At 32.2% G+C, this 20,203-nt stretch overlaps 2 protein-coding genes across 7 annotated transcripts in view; one reads left to right on the forward strand and one right to left on the reverse strand.

Annotated features, from left to right (window-relative positions):
- Nucleotides 1-7,961, forward strand: part of LOC131849362 (F-actin-monooxygenase Mical) — a 52,296-nt gene extending 44,335 nt beyond the window's left edge. For 3 of the 5 annotated variants that reach the window (XM_059199429.1, XM_059199432.1, XM_059199433.1), the window contains exons 23-27: nt 307-336; nt 2,775-2,898; nt 3,419-3,598; nt 4,467-4,551; nt 4,992-7,961. In XM_059199429.1, coding sequence (XP_059055412.1) covers nt 307-336; nt 2,775-2,898; nt 3,419-3,598; nt 4,467-4,551; nt 4,992-5,022 — 450 coding nt within the window. In that variant the 3' untranslated portion in view covers nt 5,023-7,961. The remainder of the gene's footprint in view (nt 1-306; nt 337-2,774; nt 2,899-3,418; nt 3,599-4,466; nt 4,552-4,991) is intronic. The other 2 variants (XM_059199431.1, XM_059199434.1) reach the window with 2 other exon arrangements.
- A 5,360-nt stretch (nt 7,962-13,321) lies between these two features.
- LOC131849228 (uncharacterized) overlaps nt 13,322-20,203 on the reverse strand; it is a 45,389-nt gene continuing 38,507 nt past the window's right edge. Inside the window, exons 8-11 of one of the 2 annotated variants that reach the window (XM_059199255.1) lie at nt 19,780-19,962; nt 18,689-19,017; nt 17,680-17,870; nt 13,322-14,662 (exon numbers count right to left, since the gene is read on the reverse strand). In XM_059199255.1, the coding sequence (XP_059055238.1) occupies nt 14,323-14,662; nt 17,680-17,870; nt 18,689-19,017; nt 19,780-19,962 (1,043 nt within the window). In that variant the 3' untranslated portion in view covers nt 13,322-14,322. Of the gene's footprint in view, nt 14,666-17,679; nt 17,871-18,688; nt 19,018-19,779; nt 19,963-20,203 lie in introns of both variants that reach the window. The other variant, XM_059199254.1, reaches the window with a different exon arrangement.

The following is a 20,203-nucleotide window of genomic DNA, read 5'->3' on the forward strand; positions in this document are numbered from 1 at the left end:
ACTAAACTTTCCACATGAATTCGACTCATAAGTAATGTGTTAATTAAAAATATGGCAGATTTATATTTAAATTTTATTTGTAATCGTTTAGTAATTTTTGCGTGAAAGGTTAACATGCATCTATACTCATAAGTATGAGGATAGATGCATGTCACCCTTTCACGTAAAAGTTTACGTTTCTATTACTATTCATACATGATTGAAGATTATTTTCATATTCAAATGGAGGGTCCTGTTGCTCTGTGATGTTGTTAAGAGGTACAGTATTTACGGACCCAGTAGACTAACAGTAGTTGATATTTTCAGTGGGTATCGGATCCGGAGCTGAGGCGGCACGTAAGCAAAGCATATCATACAGTGTCATGAGTCGCATGCAGCTCGTATCTCGCACCATCAACGCCCGCTGACTGTACGTTGGCACGGTCGAGTCACGCTTGACGATTTCGCATTGGCGTTGGATCTGGCTATAGATAAAATGAAATATCTAAAATAATCATCGATAAAAATAATGTTTTATTATTCATTCATTACACGATATCGTGGGCGAATAAGCCATTGTTATTAGATTAGCTGCCCCGGCTAGAAAAAAAGCCGACTGGACGAAAATGACTAAATCGTGTTATGCAAAGCCAAAAAATATGTGAAAATATTAATATCTAAATAATTTTATAACATAATTTTATATACTTTTTAAAAAAATATTTATAGGAACCTTGTGCTGACTATTATAAACGCAAAAAAAGAAGATGCATCCATTCCAATGCGCTTCATAAATCTAATATACAACAAAGATATAGAAGAAATGATCCAACGCCAAATTTGCTAGTGCAATCTCGCTATCTATCCAACGGTTCTCCGGTACGCTTCCTACTCGTGCTCTGTTTACGTTCGCCTGTGATTTCTATGGTTGTGTCGAATTGACTGTTCAGCATTTCGTTGTAGTAGTACTTTGTTATTTTTATATACATATATAAAGAGATTTTATTACTACTTCGTTTACAAAAATAACATAGGTATATTTAACTTATTTTCGCTTGTTTAATATTTTTTGCAACCAAACAGATTCTTTCAACTTAATTCTATAACTTCTGAACACTGATACAACTAATATCCGGAAAAGAACTTGCAGTGCCATATAGATAACTTTTTTGAAGCAAGTTTATACATAGGTTTCTTATTGTTATTTTTTTTTAAAGTACTCTGTTAATCTGTGTGCTAATAACAGAGATATATTCTGCCACTGACCTCGCCGGAAATAGTGAAAGCAGCAGGTAGCGAGACGTCATTAAAACTATTTAATTGAAAAGAAACGGCTTCAAATTGTTTTAAATAAATTTGGCCCTTATAATCGATATACAAGTATCATATTAAATGAATTATCCGTGGGTATGCATGGCAATTGCTTATTGTATGTGTTGTATGTAATGTAGAACTATATGTGCTGTGAGGAGTGTTAATTTTGGAATGTAGTTGCTTGATTTATGCCTGATTTTGTACATTTATGAATATTTATTCAAAGTATTTCTTTGTAATGGGCTTTGATGTTGTCAGGTAGTGCTGAAGGCAGGTTGTACTATCTTATGCGCTATCATACTATGATGGCTAAATATTATAAATTAAAAAAAAAACTATTCCAAACGACACAAAAATATGTAATCAAATTATTCATTGGTATTTGTTAGCTTAACTTGTTGTAAATGGTATTCATTTATATATCTTTACAATAGTAACTACATTGATTTTGTGTTAATTCTAGTAGGATTGTGGATTTCTTGACTATTTTGTGAAAACTAAAATGCTGCGAACGTACCTGTAAGTATAATTAACGAATATATATGACTTCCTGGTGCTATATTCGTTGCATGTGAAAAACATAATTCTCAACCAAAACCAGCTCCTTTTTGTCCGCTATATTTTCTTTTTCGATATTATAGAAGTAGTGGGCAGTGGTCTACTTGACAGGTATCTTTATTCTATTAGGTAGAAACCGAATGACCAAGTTCTTACACTCACATGCATGTATGCCACTTCCTGACAATAAGTATAGCATTGATATAATTAAATTTCGACTCCATAGTTAGACATACATATTTTTACCACTTATTTTACAAACCAGTAGCGACACAATACACACTAATAATGGAAATGTTGTTAAAAATAAGGCTAATTAAAGATTTTCATACGATTACGACTTTTAGTATTCTAACACTAGGTATATGTCTGTAGTTAAAATATTATAACATATTTAAAAATTTTATAATTACCGACTGCTATTTATATTTTACCCAGTATGATATCGTGAAACGGGTAAATAATAATATTAACATATTATTGTTCTTAAGCTCAAATGTTACTTGAAATATTGTTAATTTACTAGACACTGCGCATACTGTCTGCCAACTAAGGTGTATATTTGTCACAACTATTTTTTGAAATGAAATAGTCCTGAAATCAAGAGTTCAACAACATCGTAGCAAGACTTAAATGTTACCTTTTTTAAGTTGAACACAAATATTCTAAATAATAGTGATTAAATCCAATATATGGACGACAAAATATGGTTATAAAATGATAATGTGTCAGTCAGTGAAATTTGAAATAATAATTCAATAACTGACTGACTCGTATATTCAAGTTTAACGTTAAAATTGGGTTTTAGGTTATTATGTTTTGTATTATGTGTTTAGGTACTAAATATGATTCTAATGTATTATGCAATTTGGTAATGTAGGAATACATATATATGATCTATAATGGTCTATATCATGTCACAGGAGTCGAATCCACAACAGGCGAGAATGAGCAGTTCTCATAAGTCGACAAGTGCTCTGCAGGAAGCGCCGCCGGTGCCACCACCTCCCGCAGGCTACTGCTCACGATACCCCACGAGGCACTCTGGTGGGTTAACTATCTTTCATTGCTCTATTTGTAATTAATGATCACATGCCTACTTTAAAATAAAAAATCAAGTGACCCTCGTTCAAATTTTGACACAGGTATACATTTGTGATTCTTTTTATATACACTCGCGTTGCAATACTTCTATAATTTATTTTATAAAATATTATTAAGTTCATTGTATATAATGTTAACGTAATGTTAAATTAACTATCATTAGTATGATCATACCGATAGTTATATGTATGAGGTCAATAGTTAGATAATTTGTTACATTTCCAATTACAAATACGTTAGAAGTAGTTTATTTAACACTGTTATTTTACCTATTTCGTGTACCATACATGTAGGATTTTATATAGTTTTTATCATACATGACCATGAACCTCAGCAATCTAATTACCTCAACATCATAATGACTAATAAATATCATATCAAGATCTAAATAACAGAGACTGTGTAATCCCTTTGTAATCTAATAATATCATCACACATCATGTAACGTGGCTTCACTAACAAGGTCCAAGTGCCAGCGGCACAGGCGCAGGCGATGTGGACGAACGAGATGCGATGCAGCTTTGGTTCGAGGCTCGGTGGGCGCGGCTTGTCGCTCAGCGGCGTGCAAGGGAAGAGCCACGTGAGGAACAGAGCGCACGGCGGTTGGCTCGGCTCGAGCGGCGACTAACACGACCCCTGTCTGGTAGGTACAAGTTATGGGTGACAATGGAATGGTGCACCCTCCCGCGCTAACGGCTTACGCTGGCGGGGCACCAGTGGAGAATGATAATATGAGTATTAGGCCAGATCAGTCAGCCCTTCGTGGTAAATTCACCATGCATTTATTACGATGGTTTCCAGGGGATCCACGTGGTGGTCAACTTGACATAGCACATTGCTAGATATGTGGTTGCTTTGTTAGCTTTACTGGACATCTAAAGGCTGCGGAGAACGTTTCATGAGTTCTGACTCATTTGATATCTGGTTAGTATTTCGAGAAGTTACTTAACGATAGTGCGATACTTGAGCGGCGACTATTGTCCAGTAATTAATATGGTATTTGGAAATCTGTACTGTCTGTTAACGATTGTACAATTGACACAGTAAAAGTATTATGTAAACGTAATATGTAGTAGTACTAACAGCTCATGTACCGCAACTTCTATCTTTTAGTTTTCTTTGGCAAGAATGGATGAGTATTGTTTTCTTACCTAGAAACACATAATATATAATATTTGGATATTTGCACGAAACTACAGCAATCATTAACTATTCTATTAAACATTCATTTGTACTCCATTTAGAAATTCATTATATGTTTTTCATCTTGTGTAATAATTTCTAAAACCTCATTGAATGTTAATAGTTAATCAATTTTAAATTTTCATGGTATAATAAAAGTAGTTTCTATTTTTAGAATAAATTCATGGTGGATATGAGAAAATTAATATGGAGTGTGGTAATTTTAAACAGTCTAGAAGAGATCGTACATGGATGGAACCGGAAAACACAGTCCAAGTTACATACATTATATTATAGGATGTTTAATAAATAGCTATATTTTTTGACAGCGGAGCAGCAAGCGGCGACGGTTGCGGAGATAGTGCAGGTGTCAGCGCAACGGGACGCGCACCAAGCTCTCATGGCGGCTGATAGGTACTTATTATAATAAAATCAAATCAAATAAATTTATTTTGTGAAAAACATAGGTATGTCATGTCTTAAACGAATTATCTCCTTTGGAAACTATACAGTCTATCCTGAGAAGATAAAAACAATCGCTCTTAAGAATATACTTCACTTGTCCCTGACGGGTCTAGGTCTGAAAAAGGACAAGCACAATAGATCTGCGCAGGTCGCAGTTCTCCAGGTATTAGCACCTAACAAAAGCCCAAAATTCTCAATAAAAAATGGGATAGAAGTACCCACATAAAAGACGTCACGTATGGGCGTCACATAATATACTATAATATCCGTGGTGCAGTCTATGTATATCATTACCATTAAGTAGCACGTCAGTTAGGTTGTCATTATAAAATAGAATAACATTTATTACAGTTACAATAAAACATTTATATGTACAAATTTAATTACAGACGACGAGCGGCAGGCGGAGTTGGGGACTAGCCGTATATGATTTGGCTTTATAACCTGCCTCTGCTTTTCGCGGTGTGTGAGGTCACACAATTGCTGTATCACTTTGGTTGTACATTGAATCTTAAGACGCCTAGAAGAAGGTTATTATTACAGAAATTGATCTTATGTTAAAATAGAAGGTCTCAGAACAGACGTGCTGAAAACAAGAAATAAGATACGTAAGGTCATATGTAAGATAGATCTTACGACCAATCGGTCTACAATATTTTTAGTTTATGTACCATACTGTTTGAGTATGATAATAGTATTAAACTCAAAAAGTAAGTTCAATGTAATAGTAGTTAATATTCAATTATTTTATGTCTATAACTATTTAAAATATTTTTAAGGAATTTTATTTTATTATTTAAATTATATTTAAAACAAACATTAATATTAATGGGCGTTTTAGATCCAATTTTAAACTGTAATTAAATTATTATTGTCTCAGAAAAGCAATATGTTTAGACATGTATGCTCCGGGTTTAGATCAACAATACCATTAGAAAACGTCTCATCAGAACAGCTTAAAACATTCTCGATTTTATTCTCACTTAAACATTTCGCACTTTACTTTTGTGAAAATAATATTAGCTATGATTTATGAATACAACTAATAACTAGTAGTATTGTTGGTCGAATCTTTGGTCATATAATGTAGATTATCAAAAGGCATTCGAGACTTTTTTGTATCAATGAATCAAAATGCTTTAAATATTATGGATACATTTTAAAAAGCTATTTATTTTGCTTAAAATATAAATAATTGCTATTTCGTTGCCTTCGCAACCAGCTTGTTGTGTAATTTTATTTCATGTGTAAATTGGATGGATGTATGTAAATATCCATATTCGAATGTATTAAAATTTATCTTTTATAATGATAACGTATTAAAATTTGAGCATTAAATAAATTTTGAGGAGTCATTTAGATGATTGCTTCAAAAAAGACTCAAACGCCATTGTAAAAAATTGCATTGTTATAGTTAGCGGCCCAACTATAGTCTTTACGTTTGTGTACTCATGTAGTAAAACTTGTACTACAGCATTGTGACGTACTCACTAATAAATGCCCGAGACTGATGGACTTCTATGCGTTTCGTACATTGTTTATCGTAGGCGAACATTTATATTATTATCGTGCTACTAAAGTATAAAGAAAATATAAATAAAAATAAACTATACTGAACCGTCTTCTAAACAGCTTAAGCATGACTTAAGTATGCCTAATATCGAAACTCCGTTTTATAAGGTAGGTTAATCATTTGCGATCAAAAGGCCAACGTGCGGATTGTTTCTCGTTTAATATCTTGCGATTAAGAGTACCTTGCGGCACTAAAATAAACCAACTTATTTGTATATAAATAAATAGTACATTGCAGTGTTATGCGATCGATAGCTTTATATAGAACAAAGTTGTGGCATACATGGCGATTTATTGTAAAAAATGCAAATAATTTACATTATACGGTAGCATTTTTATAGATTAATCACTAACACTCTCCATAAGATTCTAAATAGAGGCAAGTGGGTACGAAATAGGAAATATAAATAAAGACAATAATTTAAATAGGTATATTTAATGATATATATTGGGTTTATATCGGTTTATTTATAAGCGAAGTTAGTAGTATAATAGAGTTATGATTAATTTAAAATATATCCATCCATTAATAGTGAATAATCCATAATTTATTGCCTCTATTTAAAATCACTTCATTCATGTACTCAAAGCTTTACCTTATATTTAGTTAATATTTTAATTATTGACGATGAACGCTTAGTGCGAAATATTTAACTGAAATCTGTAAATTATAGTGGAAAAATCTTTTAATAATATAGTTTTTATTTTCATACCGTTAAGAAAGACTTTAGCTAATCATCGTGACATTAATTCATCTAATTAAAAACAGACGAGAAATCATAATATGATTTTTTAATTGGCAGGGTTTATCGTGTCACAGTTTATGGGATTAAAATTAAATGATGACTAATCTAAATATACTAAATTTGTATAAAATTGATTTAAATAAGTTATCGCTACCAGGTCTGCTCATGGGAACGTTAAAATATTTTATAAATTATAAGACTCATGGTTTATTTTATCTTTAGAGAACACTCCCAATTTGTCACAAAATGCGATACCCGCAAAGGGATGTAAACGGTGTGCTAGATATGCCAAATGATAAACTAGCGAGCAAAGGGAATCGGTCACCCACATATTGTTATTACGAATATATCTATCGCAAGTTCCTTGTAATATGCAAGTCACGCATATTCACAATAGATTTTAATTGGTATTAAATTTCTAATAAAGTATTCAAGTGTTGGCCACAATGTTTCTTGCAGGTTAGAAATGAACGCACAATTTATTTTTATGTATAGACAATATTTTATTGCAATTAAACGAATTTGAGATAGATACATTTTAATCGACTATGTGTGCGATTCGATTTTTTGCTTGCTTATGTATTTTTATAGTATAGTCTATGTATATTGCTGTAAATGTAGCTATGAAATGTTTGGTTTCGGTCTATTGCTGTCTCGCTCGTACATACCAGAAAAAGATTCCTTATCTTGGTACTAACAGAATTATTCATATTTCTGATCGATATGAGCTAAGATTAAAATGTCGGAAATCAGTCATTATATATATTGTAATAATACCAATTTTATAAATTATTGCTCACAGCTCACTGTACAATTATTATTTTACTTATTTGACGAACAATTTTAATATCTTTTAACAAATTAGCCATTAAAAAGTAACTTATAAATAGTTCGTAGAAAGTTTTGTTTCTATTAATTTGATTGTTTTAGACAAAAATTACTTAGTTTCAGCAAATATTAGGAGTGTAACGTGCTGTATTTACGTTATACTCCTGATATTTGCTAAATGAAAGATAGACCAATAAAGTGCAAAGTTTCAGAACACTTGCTATAATACTATACTGACATGCATGTAGTATATTCCACTTATAATGGCTATTAGATGTAATAGCAAATATATGTGTAATATAATATGGTATGGCCAGTTGTATTCTTAAAAGAGAGCGTTAAGCAAACATTGTGCGTAATAATACTCATAATATACATACAGCTAAATGAAATACATTCAACGAGTGTCGCGCGACACCTCTTGTTTATATTATTTAACTTTTATTTTAAGCAAATGACACGCTACTATTATTTACCAAATGTACGAGAAAAGAAAACACTGTGGTCACCAGTGTTTATACCGTTATTTTTACATTAAAAATAATTAAATATGGAGATGGCCTTTGTCTGTGGCATTCTGCGCTAAATAGTGACAGTTTTATATTATCTAATCTACACTTTAAATGAAATAATGAATTTGTGTTTTATTTATATGAACACAAAGCTATTAATTAAAATTGTTTCTTATTACCGTATTTTTTTATCCTTCGGCTATGAAAATAATACGTGTTCAATGAAAATTTTAAATAATTTAATGTTTTTATGGTGATTTTACAATAGACCGTATCATAGATAATATATATGTATGATACTTTTTATCCCATTTCTTTAGCTCTCCCCGTACTACACAGGCACTAAATTGAATAAAAAAGTAGTTTATTTTACGATAGATTTTAAAGACTTATTAATTTTTTTATTAGCTATACACATATATTCTCAGCTGTAGCAGCTATTTTAGATTGTATAAGCAATACAATGTATATTATCCTTTATTATAAGAAATTGTATGTATATTATAATAATTATATTTTTATATGCGGCTTGATGGACGTAGGTAGGCAAAAACAATGGAGAGACCGGCGTGTCGACTTTATATGAAGTGTATAATATAATACAGCATTATGTATTTTATGATGAATGTCAGTTTCTGGTTTTTATTCAGTTTGTCAATTATACATGTGTCAAAACTTTTTTTCTTACTTAGAATTACAATCGTCTATATATAGAAGTAGGTAGATATATTTTTAAATAAATAATGAAAAGTGCTTTCAAGTTTATGTAATGAAGTCGACACACCACAAATTATTATGTAGAAACGAATGGGACTGCTTTTGCTTGTCTAAAACTTTAAAAGAAAATATACATTTTATGTGTAAATGTTAGTTATTGTAGTATTTTATTATCTATGTAAAATATATAAAAATATTTCACAACACAATTCAACTTTAAATACATGTCAACGCTCTGTAAAGTATTCTGTAATTTAAGTAATACTCGCCAATCAATTATGTATAAATTACGAAATTATAATAAAACAAACTAAGTGTTCCTTACAAACTAAGTGATGGAAAGCAATAATATCATTATGTACCTTATTACCTCAGTGACATGTCACAAGTATCCAACAATACCCAATAATGTTGTTAAGTTTGTACGGTGTGGTGATAATTAATTACTAGAATATTAAAAAAAACGATCACGCCGCATTTGCCCACGGTCGACAAGTAATTCTATCTCACTCTAACGTGTGACAGTGGCCGCGTGGTAGCAGTGTGTCAACAACATCGAACTTGGACAAAATTCCGTTCTTCCGAAAGATAGTGATCTTCATATAAAAAATCCCGTATAACATCAGTCACAGTTCCTCCCTATTATCTTAAATAAACTGCTATTGAAATTTTAATTAAAACATCAACTTTTACTATTATTTGAGTATCAAATGTTCAATTTCTATTGATCCCTGTCGGCCGTACCTCTCGAACTCACTTGTAGGAATATTCGTTTAATATTAACTTTACACAATTTACAAATTCTATGGTTATCTCCTCAATTCCCACCTCGTTTGGAATTTTATAAGCATTTAGCATGAGCGTTACATCGTAATTCCCCAACTTCTGCATGTTTTACAAGTTTATATAATGTTTATTTTATTTTATACTCCCACACATATACAAAACCTCTCGTGACATCCAGAGAGTAAATATGAAATTATATTCTTAATGTGTGGCCACTTGTGAGAACCTCTTACTAGTGTTTTATTTAACTTTTTGACATATGGTCTATTTTACGTTTATAACATTTACATTTTAAAATAGTAATTATTTTTACTTCTACCTACATAATTTGATAAAATACGGGATATTTAATACCGCATAGGTAATATTACACGCGGGTACAAAATGTATATAAAATCATAATTGTTGTTTTATTATATTGTTTTTAATACCGAATGGATGTCGCCAATTTATTGATTGCGAACATTTTTACCACCTGTTTTTTATATTTCTTGAAGTTATTACATGTATAAAATATTAATATTGAGATTAATCAATGCAAGTTTCAAATCAAATAATTTGTATCTCCTTTTGTACTCGTAGGTAATTTGAAAATTATAATAAAAATAATATATTACTAGGCTGTTTTATTTGCTATCCCGCCTTAGCCAAACGGATTGTAGCGTGCCGTAGGACGCTAAACTGAGGCAATTTATTTACTGTATTAGTTAAGAAATTGTTAAAGACTGAATAATTCAAATTTCTAAATAAATTGAAAAATTCGACAATCTTCTAAAATGTCAAGTTAATATTAATAACTGAGGTAGTAAACATTTGATTTTTATATTAAAGTATAAGAATTATATATATTTTTTAAATATTTTATTCTATGTGAAAACCCCATATAGCCAGATATTATAAGTATATACTTATCAAACGCCTATAATAAAACGGAACCGTTCGCTAGTACCTTATTGAAATTGAGCATTGACTTCCTTCTATGACACTACTATTGAATTTAATGTAACCCTCTTGAGTAGTATATTCTTTGATGTAACCTAACTCATAAATGTAGATAAATCAGTGAGTTAATTTGGCGGTTGTATTTTAAAATAAATACACAATAATTATCACAAAAAATTTATTATAATAATGCAATACAATTTTGACACACAATTCGTTCTCTCATACAAACGTTATATTTATGTTTCTACTCATTTTTAGGGATAATTCAATATCCGCCTGAGAGCCTAATATATTTCCAGTTGTCAGACATTTATAACGACCGCTGAAGTATCGGATTATAACAAAAATTCAGACGCAACAAGTAGCTGTCACAATATCAGCTTTCGCCCGTGACCCCCCCGCGTATGTAGAAATGCACAGATATACCTAAATGAGATTATTACGGCAACGGCTACCACGACTTAATTTCAGTTGTTTTGTTATGAACTACTTGTACTGAGGGGAAGAGGATTGTCAGTAATGGGTGCTGGCCCCATTGCTAGAAATGTGCCTTGTTAGTGCCATGTCCACGTGATTTCCCCTGGAAACCGTCGTGGTTAGATCTTGGATCACGATGGGCTATCTGATCAGACCACATATGCATCTTTTCATCTCTCACTGGTGTCCTGCTAGTTATATCTACCGTCATAAGACCTGTTCTGTCGGGATGGACGTTGGGCCTTGAAGGGGATGGATCAAAGTCATCATCTATAAATTTAAAACTGCCGTAATAAATTAGTTTCATTTTAATTTAGAATAAAAAATAAAATTATTTCTAAATTATTTTATTTTTATTTTAATCGGAAGGGCCACGGGGTAATATACAACACTGATAAGGAACCATTACGTAACATAAAATTATCCGTCCATTCATCATCGTTGGTGGAAGCCTTTAATCTGTCGTTTTCATTCCGGGTAAATAAAACTGAAAACAATTTTTGTTACCCATAAGTACCTTATACTATGTGCGCTGTACTGTATCATGGTGCGGGTGACAGTATCGTTTTACTCTTGAAAGTTGCCGTAATTTACAAATTATGACTTAGTATTTCAGCTGTACCACATTCGCAATATATTAAATCATTAATAACTGTAGTAACTTAAATTTAGCAACTGTTAAATATAGCAATTGTTAAATGAAGCAACTGTCACCCGCACCATGCTACAGCGCACATATGTAGTATAAATTCGAGCGCTACCAAATTACGTACATTGATGTCACAAATCGTGGTAGATACATAGTTTAACACGTCATGTGTGACAAATAGTATACGACAAAAAAACCTTTCACTTTTGCACGATCCACATATCGTCTATGAACAAACGAAGACATCCAGCTACTTTAAAATTATCACTATATTTAACATATTATAAAGAAATGTTTTTCACTGAATTGGTAAATTTTGCTAAATTCAGGATATTATTAATTTTTGTTCAAATGAAAATATCATCGGTATGACTTGACATCTATATATAGAAGTGAGAGCATACATCTAGGAAAACCAGACAAATTCCAAACCGTTAATAATTTTCAATAATGTTTATTATTTATTCATAATTCATAATAATTGCACATGCATATACAATAAATATTATCAATCAGTTTTCTTCATTTGGGACCCAAATATATCCTAAATAAGAAGTTACATATTACATAAGTCTCAACATTATATTATGTCACTGGTTTTCTTACTACACATTATACCGAATGGCCTGTATGAAGTACATCCAATTACATTCTCTAGGTGAAAATTTAGTTTAGTTTATTGATTCTGGAACAAAATATGAGAGAATTTGGAGTTATTAAATACTAATAAACTATATAAACAAACAAATTAAATGTTTCCACCGACGACACGGAACTAAAGTACAATAATAAATTAATAATAGCCGTAAATTTCTTGCCTTTTATGTCTGCCTGTCTAATGGCACATCATATATTTTTACATATTTTTTGTCAAGTTAGGTACCTAGCCGATGTTTACAATTGTACTGCGTTATTCTCGCTTCGTGGGCTATAGAATTATATAATTACTTTGTACCATATTATAGATATTAGCATATACTTTGAATCTAATGTTTTAGTAAGTAATACAACTCTATGGGAGACAAGGATCGAATGGTTCCCAATAATTTGGTGTTTTAGTAACTATTTATAAATTATATGATGAAATCACAAATAAAAATCTTAAAATTTTCCACAATTCTATGGGAAGAAGTTAGTAGTAAGTTATCTATTAGTGGCACAGAGACATATCATCTATGTAGGTAGATTAAACAATATTTGTATAAAATGTTACTCTTAATGGGCTAAAATAAAATAAAGGTTGTAAGTTTGTATGGAAATTCGTCATTTTTGAAGGTAGAATTATGAAACTCTTTCTATGGAGTTTTTGGGTAAATTATTAATTATTTTTTCATTATTTGGTCAAGGTCACTATTTCACACGGATGATGTCGGGGCACAGCTAGTAAGTTATATATATGTATGTGTGCGCATGTGTACGTACGTATACATATTTTATAATGTAAAAAAATATACTATCTGAATAAAGTCTTGTATTATTATTATTATTAAATCGATATTATCTTTTTATAAAATTTCCATTCGATCCTTAACTAACGAGATACGTTGCTTACGTATCTTTTTCTAGACTGTTCCTACTATGTGCTATTTTTACATATCTAGTTTTCGTTGCAATACTTGATTTAATAGTTATTTTTTATATAAAAGAAATCTATGAGAATTATTTTAGACAGGAAAATTAAAGCGTGAACAATGATTAACTTCAATCTAATCTTACAGCCCTACTTAGGTAATAATTTATATACAATACTCTTAATTTCTTATAAACTAATTAATATAACAAAGAATAGGATATATCTAAACATAAGTATATAATAAAAAAAGATAGATAGGTAGGTGTAATAATTATTTAAGAAAAGATCAAGGTAATCATAGTTTAAGCGAAAGTATTTTAATAATTTTTAAGTACCTAAAGTTGAAATACTGAAGCTTATAATGTAAAAATATATTATTCTTTTTAATTTCCTACATTGAAATACAAGTAATACAAGTAATTGCCAATGATCATAATATACTTATACTGAGACCACACATTTTAACACACGAATTAGACAAAACCTACGTAAAAATATAGACAGCTTTCACTTTCCACTCTCAGATAAAGTAATATTAGTGTTTTGAATTGCAACCTATTACCTATACAGAGCTATGGCCATTTTATATGCTTATGTATGTTGTTATAACTGGTTGATGGATATATTTTTTATTGTAATGAGATAATTTCAACTAAAATATGTGGTATCAATAAGTATAATATACAATCAACAACATCTATTGACAACCTGCACAGATATTTGGTTCAGTTGATAAATTCTAGCCTCAATATTCTCACATAATTACTAAAATAATAAACAAATTTAATTAATTATAATAATTATCATATCATAATAGACTACACATTAAAATTTCACAAGTATCTAATAAATGTTTGAGTTTAATGTCCATATTGAACCCTGTGAATTACTTAGATGAAGTTGCTTAACGAGTCTTTAATACCTAGGTTTATGATTATGGTGGGGACGATGGGGCGCTTGCCAGTCCGGGTGCCGAGGTTCACGGTGGTGATGGTGATGATGATGACGCCGCTTGTCCCGTGCGTGGTTGGCAGGGTACACGTCTGACACCACCAGTTCGGACCCATCTTTGGGCGCCTCTCTGTCTCTTCTATGGCCGTGTTTGGCGCCGGCGGCCTCGTGGAGTTCCTCCCACGCCTGTCTGTAGTACTTGTTCAGGCCGCTCCTAGACTCAGACGAGGAAGAGTCCAGGGACGCAACTGTGTTGCAGTCTGGCGACACGTGGTGACGGTATCTCTTCCCGTCGTGGTGCTTCCTGCTGACGGTTTATATAAATTATTATGTCTGTATTTTATTGCATGTTTTATCTTTTTATATTCTGTTATATTATATATAATCATAAATTGATGAATAAAACAGAAATATAAGTTAACAGCAAATACAGTAACTACACTTTATTAGTTGTGTGTGTTTTACTGTAAAATTATAATAATGTTTTCTCTTTACATTTTTAAAGAATTTAATTATATTGTTAGCACAGTTCACATTTGTAGACGTAGAATTATAATTCCTTGTTTATTAGTTCCCGTAAATGTTTTTTAAAAGAATATTACAAGAAAAAATTAATAGTATCAGAAAAAGTCAATTTTACAAAACTGTCTTACAAATAACTACTCATTGACTGTTGTTCGAGTGAGTTAATTTGAAAAGATCAGATTTTTAATTAGTGAACTACAAGTGTGACATGAGCTGACGATAGTAACCATTTCTTAAAATGAAATTTATGCATCGTAGATACTATATTAATACCTAAGTTCAATATCGTACATATTGTGCTATAATGTCATGCTTTGTCTAGTACGCAATTGGTGTACTATAGGTTTTATTATGTACAGCGAGTGCTAAACTAAGTGAAGTACGTATAAGCTGATATTTGTGGAGGCCAAAATATTGTGTGAAAATTGTGATTTGTGATATAGGTACAGGGTGCTACTAAATTAATTGGATTTCCTTCTACAGTGCACAGTATTAGATAAATACATATAATGATGGAATTTCTTGTCTTCATTGTCATTAATTATTTTATATAAAAAAAGCGGCATAATAAATGTTTATACCTATACTGATGATATATAAACAATCGTTGCCGCTTCGATGGTATGGTGTAGTAGATACTATATAAGATGGATAATCTATTTTACTACCTAAATAAATAACAAAATCGGTCTACATGCGATCTCCTGTTACTTAATGAGGCTTTACACGAACACGGACTTGTTGTCACAAAATTGAATATATTTATGTTGTGTGAAAAAATTGTCTATGAAATAATTTGATACTCTCTAAACAGTTAATTCCATAATTATCTTAATATAACATAACTAATACTATGCTACATAGTAGGGAATAATTTAGTAGTACCTTATATAATCTGATTACAACTGAATAGAGTTTACAAAACTTTTAATTATTGTTTATGGCGTGGCGGTGTGCTTAGCCTTGTCAGGTGCGTGTGCGCTGTGACATGGTGGCTGCTTTGATTTTGTCTATGATATGATATGAAGCTTATAATTTATGAATGATACTCTAATTATGTTAGTAACCTTTGATATAGTATTGGTACCTTAATCACCGAATGTATCTTATAACTACAAATTACTCAATCTTAACAGTCGATAATTTAATTATTAGCACCTTATTTGGTTAGGCACTCATAAATAATATCTAAATATCTCTAAAGATAATTAATGCAAATTAGTCAAGATATTGATATCATCATCATTGCATTAGTAATATAATCAAACAAAATCTGTTGGCAAAAGATGCTGCTTCGTGTTAGTAGTTATAGCAGTCATTATTGTCATCAGAAATTGACTAATATCAAAAGTTCTTAATATTGTTATATGATGTTCTAATGTTAAAAGTTAATGCTGGTCACTTTACAATTTTATTCCAGGTTGATATTTAAAAAAAGAATAACAATGAAAATTATACTAGAGATACAAAAAGGTCCAGCTCTAATTTTAACAGAAGCTGAATATGATTTCTTTATAATTTTTATAACTAAAACTATTCTTATATAATTTCTTTACATTTCGAGATATATAAAAGGTATATTCGTGTACATAGAAAAATAACAAAAAGAAGATTACGAGTTGGAAATTGGAGCGCCTATCAGCCACCACGCCACCGTGTACCTTAAAATATAAACGCACGCTATAAGGGGTTGGAGAAATGTCCCGCGCGATGTGTATGCCGATGGGCGCGGACAAACTCTCTCCTCCCGACTTGCTGGTCAGGGAATGGGAGGGCCAGCAAGGTGTACCAGCGGGAAGGGAGCTCGCGCACCGCCGCACGCGGCCGCTTTTGGCCCCCACTGACGTTGTCCAGGTTAATTCCATTAGAATTCATTCTCGTGTGCATCCTCATACCGTTCTTACTAATTAATGATATTCATTCTGTTGCTAATTCATGTTTAAAGTCATTTTCTTGTGTTGGTAATCAATTAGTAATTGAGTATGTTTGAATGAGTTTTATATAGTGTTAGATGTAAATGGTACCTATATCAGACCTATAGCCGGGTATTATCCTCATGAAATTGAACCACTTTAACCAAGAAACGAAGTGGGAAGATGGAAATATATTTTCGATGTTTATTTCTAATGACTATAAATTCATATGAATGCACAGCTGATGCGAAGGTTTTGTGAATTATTTAAAATATTCAATTTGATTCTATGGAAAAGTAGTTCAGTTTCTTATATACTAAAATAGGCTTTATACTCTTTACTATTACGAGACTAGGCCTGTATATTAGGCGCATCCATTTCAGAAATTGACTCTAACCTTAACCTTTACCAAATATAACATGGCAGTAAAGTTATTTTCAAGAAATATACTTTTTAAGAAGATAATGTAATTTATTCATCTTTTATCTAATAAATGTTCACAATCGCAGTAAGTCACTTCGATGCTAATAATAATGCAAGATGCAATTGTTTATCTATCACATATAAGTACTTACGAAAGGTTGGTAATAGATATCGCTTAAATAAGTTGTCAGTTAGTACAGAGTTAATGAATTTCTGAGAAAGGGTGATAGTGTAGGAGCATTTATATTTTAAGGTACAGAATATACCAAATAAAGACTAAGAACTAATGAATACAACAGTTACGTAAAGAATATAATTCTTTAAAGACGACCACGGCATTTTTTCATGAAGCATATAAATAGCCGTAATAGCGTAGCAATCGCCCCAGCGCTGACTGACCAACTGTTTACTACTTTATTTCAGAACTGTTTGAAATTTATAAAATGTAGGTTAAACTCACCTCCTAACGAGTATGACTATTGTGGTAATTATTGCCACAAGGAACACAATAGTACCGAACGCGCCCAGCGCGACTACAGCGCCTAGATTGAGGCGCGCACCCATCGTTTCGTGCCGCTCCCCATCGACTGGTTGGGGAACGTTGACGCGAGGAGTCTGTTCCGCTCGTATGTTATTGCCGCTACCCAAAATCTGAAAATTTACCAATGGTATAATACTAGGTCTCGAGAAAAGAATGTAACATTTAGATGAATATTGCCATACATTAAAATACATTAAGCACATAACGTAGACTGCACGGATATGAAAACATATAACGTAGGTATATAGACCCGGAAAACATTACCCTCCTTTCTCGTCAGTTGGGCAAATATACATTAAGAAAGGTACTTCTACAATTCTGGGCTGGAAAATATTAAACATATGACATACCTAACAATAAATGACAACAATAACATTTTAAATATGGGCCGTTAAGTGCACGTGTCATATTGTCAACCATAAGTAGTGAGGTTAATCGATTCACAAATAGACTTTCACTCACGCATTTCTCTACATGCGATCTTCTGTTACCTAATAAGGCTTTACACGAACACGGGCTTGCTCTTACAGAATTGAATATAATTTTGAGTTCTTTTTGTTAGTGTGTTTGTGTCTATTGTAATCTTTAAAGATAAAAGTAAAATTGACAGACTCTCTGATTACGAAACATTAAAAATTACATCATCAACTGCTATACCCAGTTGATGATGTAATTTTTATATTTTAATAACAGCATATTTGAATTATATATTATACATACTAGTAATTATTTATAACCAAAAATAGAATATAGGTTATAGACTTTGAAATTAACCAGCCGATGTGCCCCAAGAGGGTTTAATTTGAAAACCAAAAACATGGAGTGGTATATCTACCACTTAAACAACACGTTGTTTTTTGACGTTTGTTTTTTTTTGACGACGAGTATGCGCTAGTAATATTGAAATTAATATTATATCACGTCTTACTTGATTTTCCCTTGGGTGGCTGGCCACTATAATATGTGGTACGTGGCTGGTAGGCGACTCTTGTGTGTCTCCAACCGTCACCTTCCTTTCCGGCGGCTTCTCATACACTTTCGTAGTTGGCCGTTCTGTTGTCTTCGGTCTCGGTCTTCGTGAAATATCAGAGGGAGAGAAGGGAGTCGGCGATGACACTGGTCGAGGAGAGGGTCGCGGTCTGGTGGGCAGTAGTGGTGGAAGCGTGGATGGCACCGGGCTAGGTGGTAATGTAGTAGTAGTCGCCGGGGGGCTGACGGTCGTTGTCGTGCTAGACGATGTTGTGGTTGTCTCGTTAACTGTCGAACGTGACAAATATATGAGGTATTAGTAATCATTGCACTTATATATTTGTACCAAAGTCGACATACAAACTCCTCTACGTCATCTATTTCAGTAGGTTAACTTTATTTGTAAAATTTGTTTCGATTGAACGCCGACGTCCCTGTAATTACACTGCCTTATCTCTCGATAAGGCAGTTTAAAGGGACGTCGGCGATGATTACCACTTGCCATCAGGAGTGTCGTCTTCTCTTTTACAATTCCAGTTAGATTAAAAAAAATACATGAATCTCTAACGAAACAGGTAATTGGTTTAATAAAGCATGCATATATTAGCACTTGCTAGATAGAGACAGAACTAGTTTTTATGATTAGATTGCTTCCGTATCTTGTAATTTTACTGCCATATCTCAAGTTTCAAAACGGAATACAGTTTATAATGCAAGCTAACTATTGTCTCTGTTAGAAATGTGAACTAATGATATAATTTATTTATTATCAGGTTTTCTTGCCTATTTTGTTAGTATTACCGTTTTCTTACAGTTTTTAATGATCCCTTTGCTAGCAATGTGTCATGTCCGATTTAATTCCACACAATTTTCCCTAGAAACTATCTAAATAAATTCCTGGTTAATATTGACCTCATATCTTATCATCTTCCGCTGGTACCCCACCAGTGTTAATCATTAGCGCAGGCAAATCATTAACCAGTCACTACATTGTGACGTATGGTATACTATTATTATCTAAAAAAAATCAACTCTGATAAAAATACTCACTTCGGCAGTATGGTGGCGGTTTGTCCCAAACACCAGATGCAAGGCAAGTTAATCTTCGTGCCCCATACAGTTTGTATCCACGAATACAGGCATATTCCGCGACAGAGCCGAAAACAGAGATGTTGTTCGCTGCCTTCGTCACGAGACCATTTAAGATTTGAGGCGGTTCTTCACATTGTACCACTACGACATAATATTTTGATATGAATAATATGAAAACACACCCATGTTTCTTGAATAATAATTTTGTTAAGAATGCAGGACGTTAATACAGTTTCGACAAAATCTTTAGACATTTGTAGAAAAGCATGACATTTAGTTATTAGATCAGATTACGCAACGACCAAACGACAATGTCGTTTTGACCCACATAATATGCCGAGCCCGCTAGAGAGCTCCGGCTGCCTGTATGTGAAAAATCTCG

The sequence above is a fragment of the Achroia grisella genome, unplaced genomic scaffold (assembly GCF_030625045.1).
Source record: "Achroia grisella isolate CSIRO2021 unplaced genomic scaffold, CSIRO_AGI_Agris_v1 utg640, whole genome shotgun sequence".
In the NCBI taxonomy this organism is placed as follows: Eukaryota; Metazoa; Arthropoda; class Insecta; order Lepidoptera; family Pyralidae; genus Achroia; species Achroia grisella.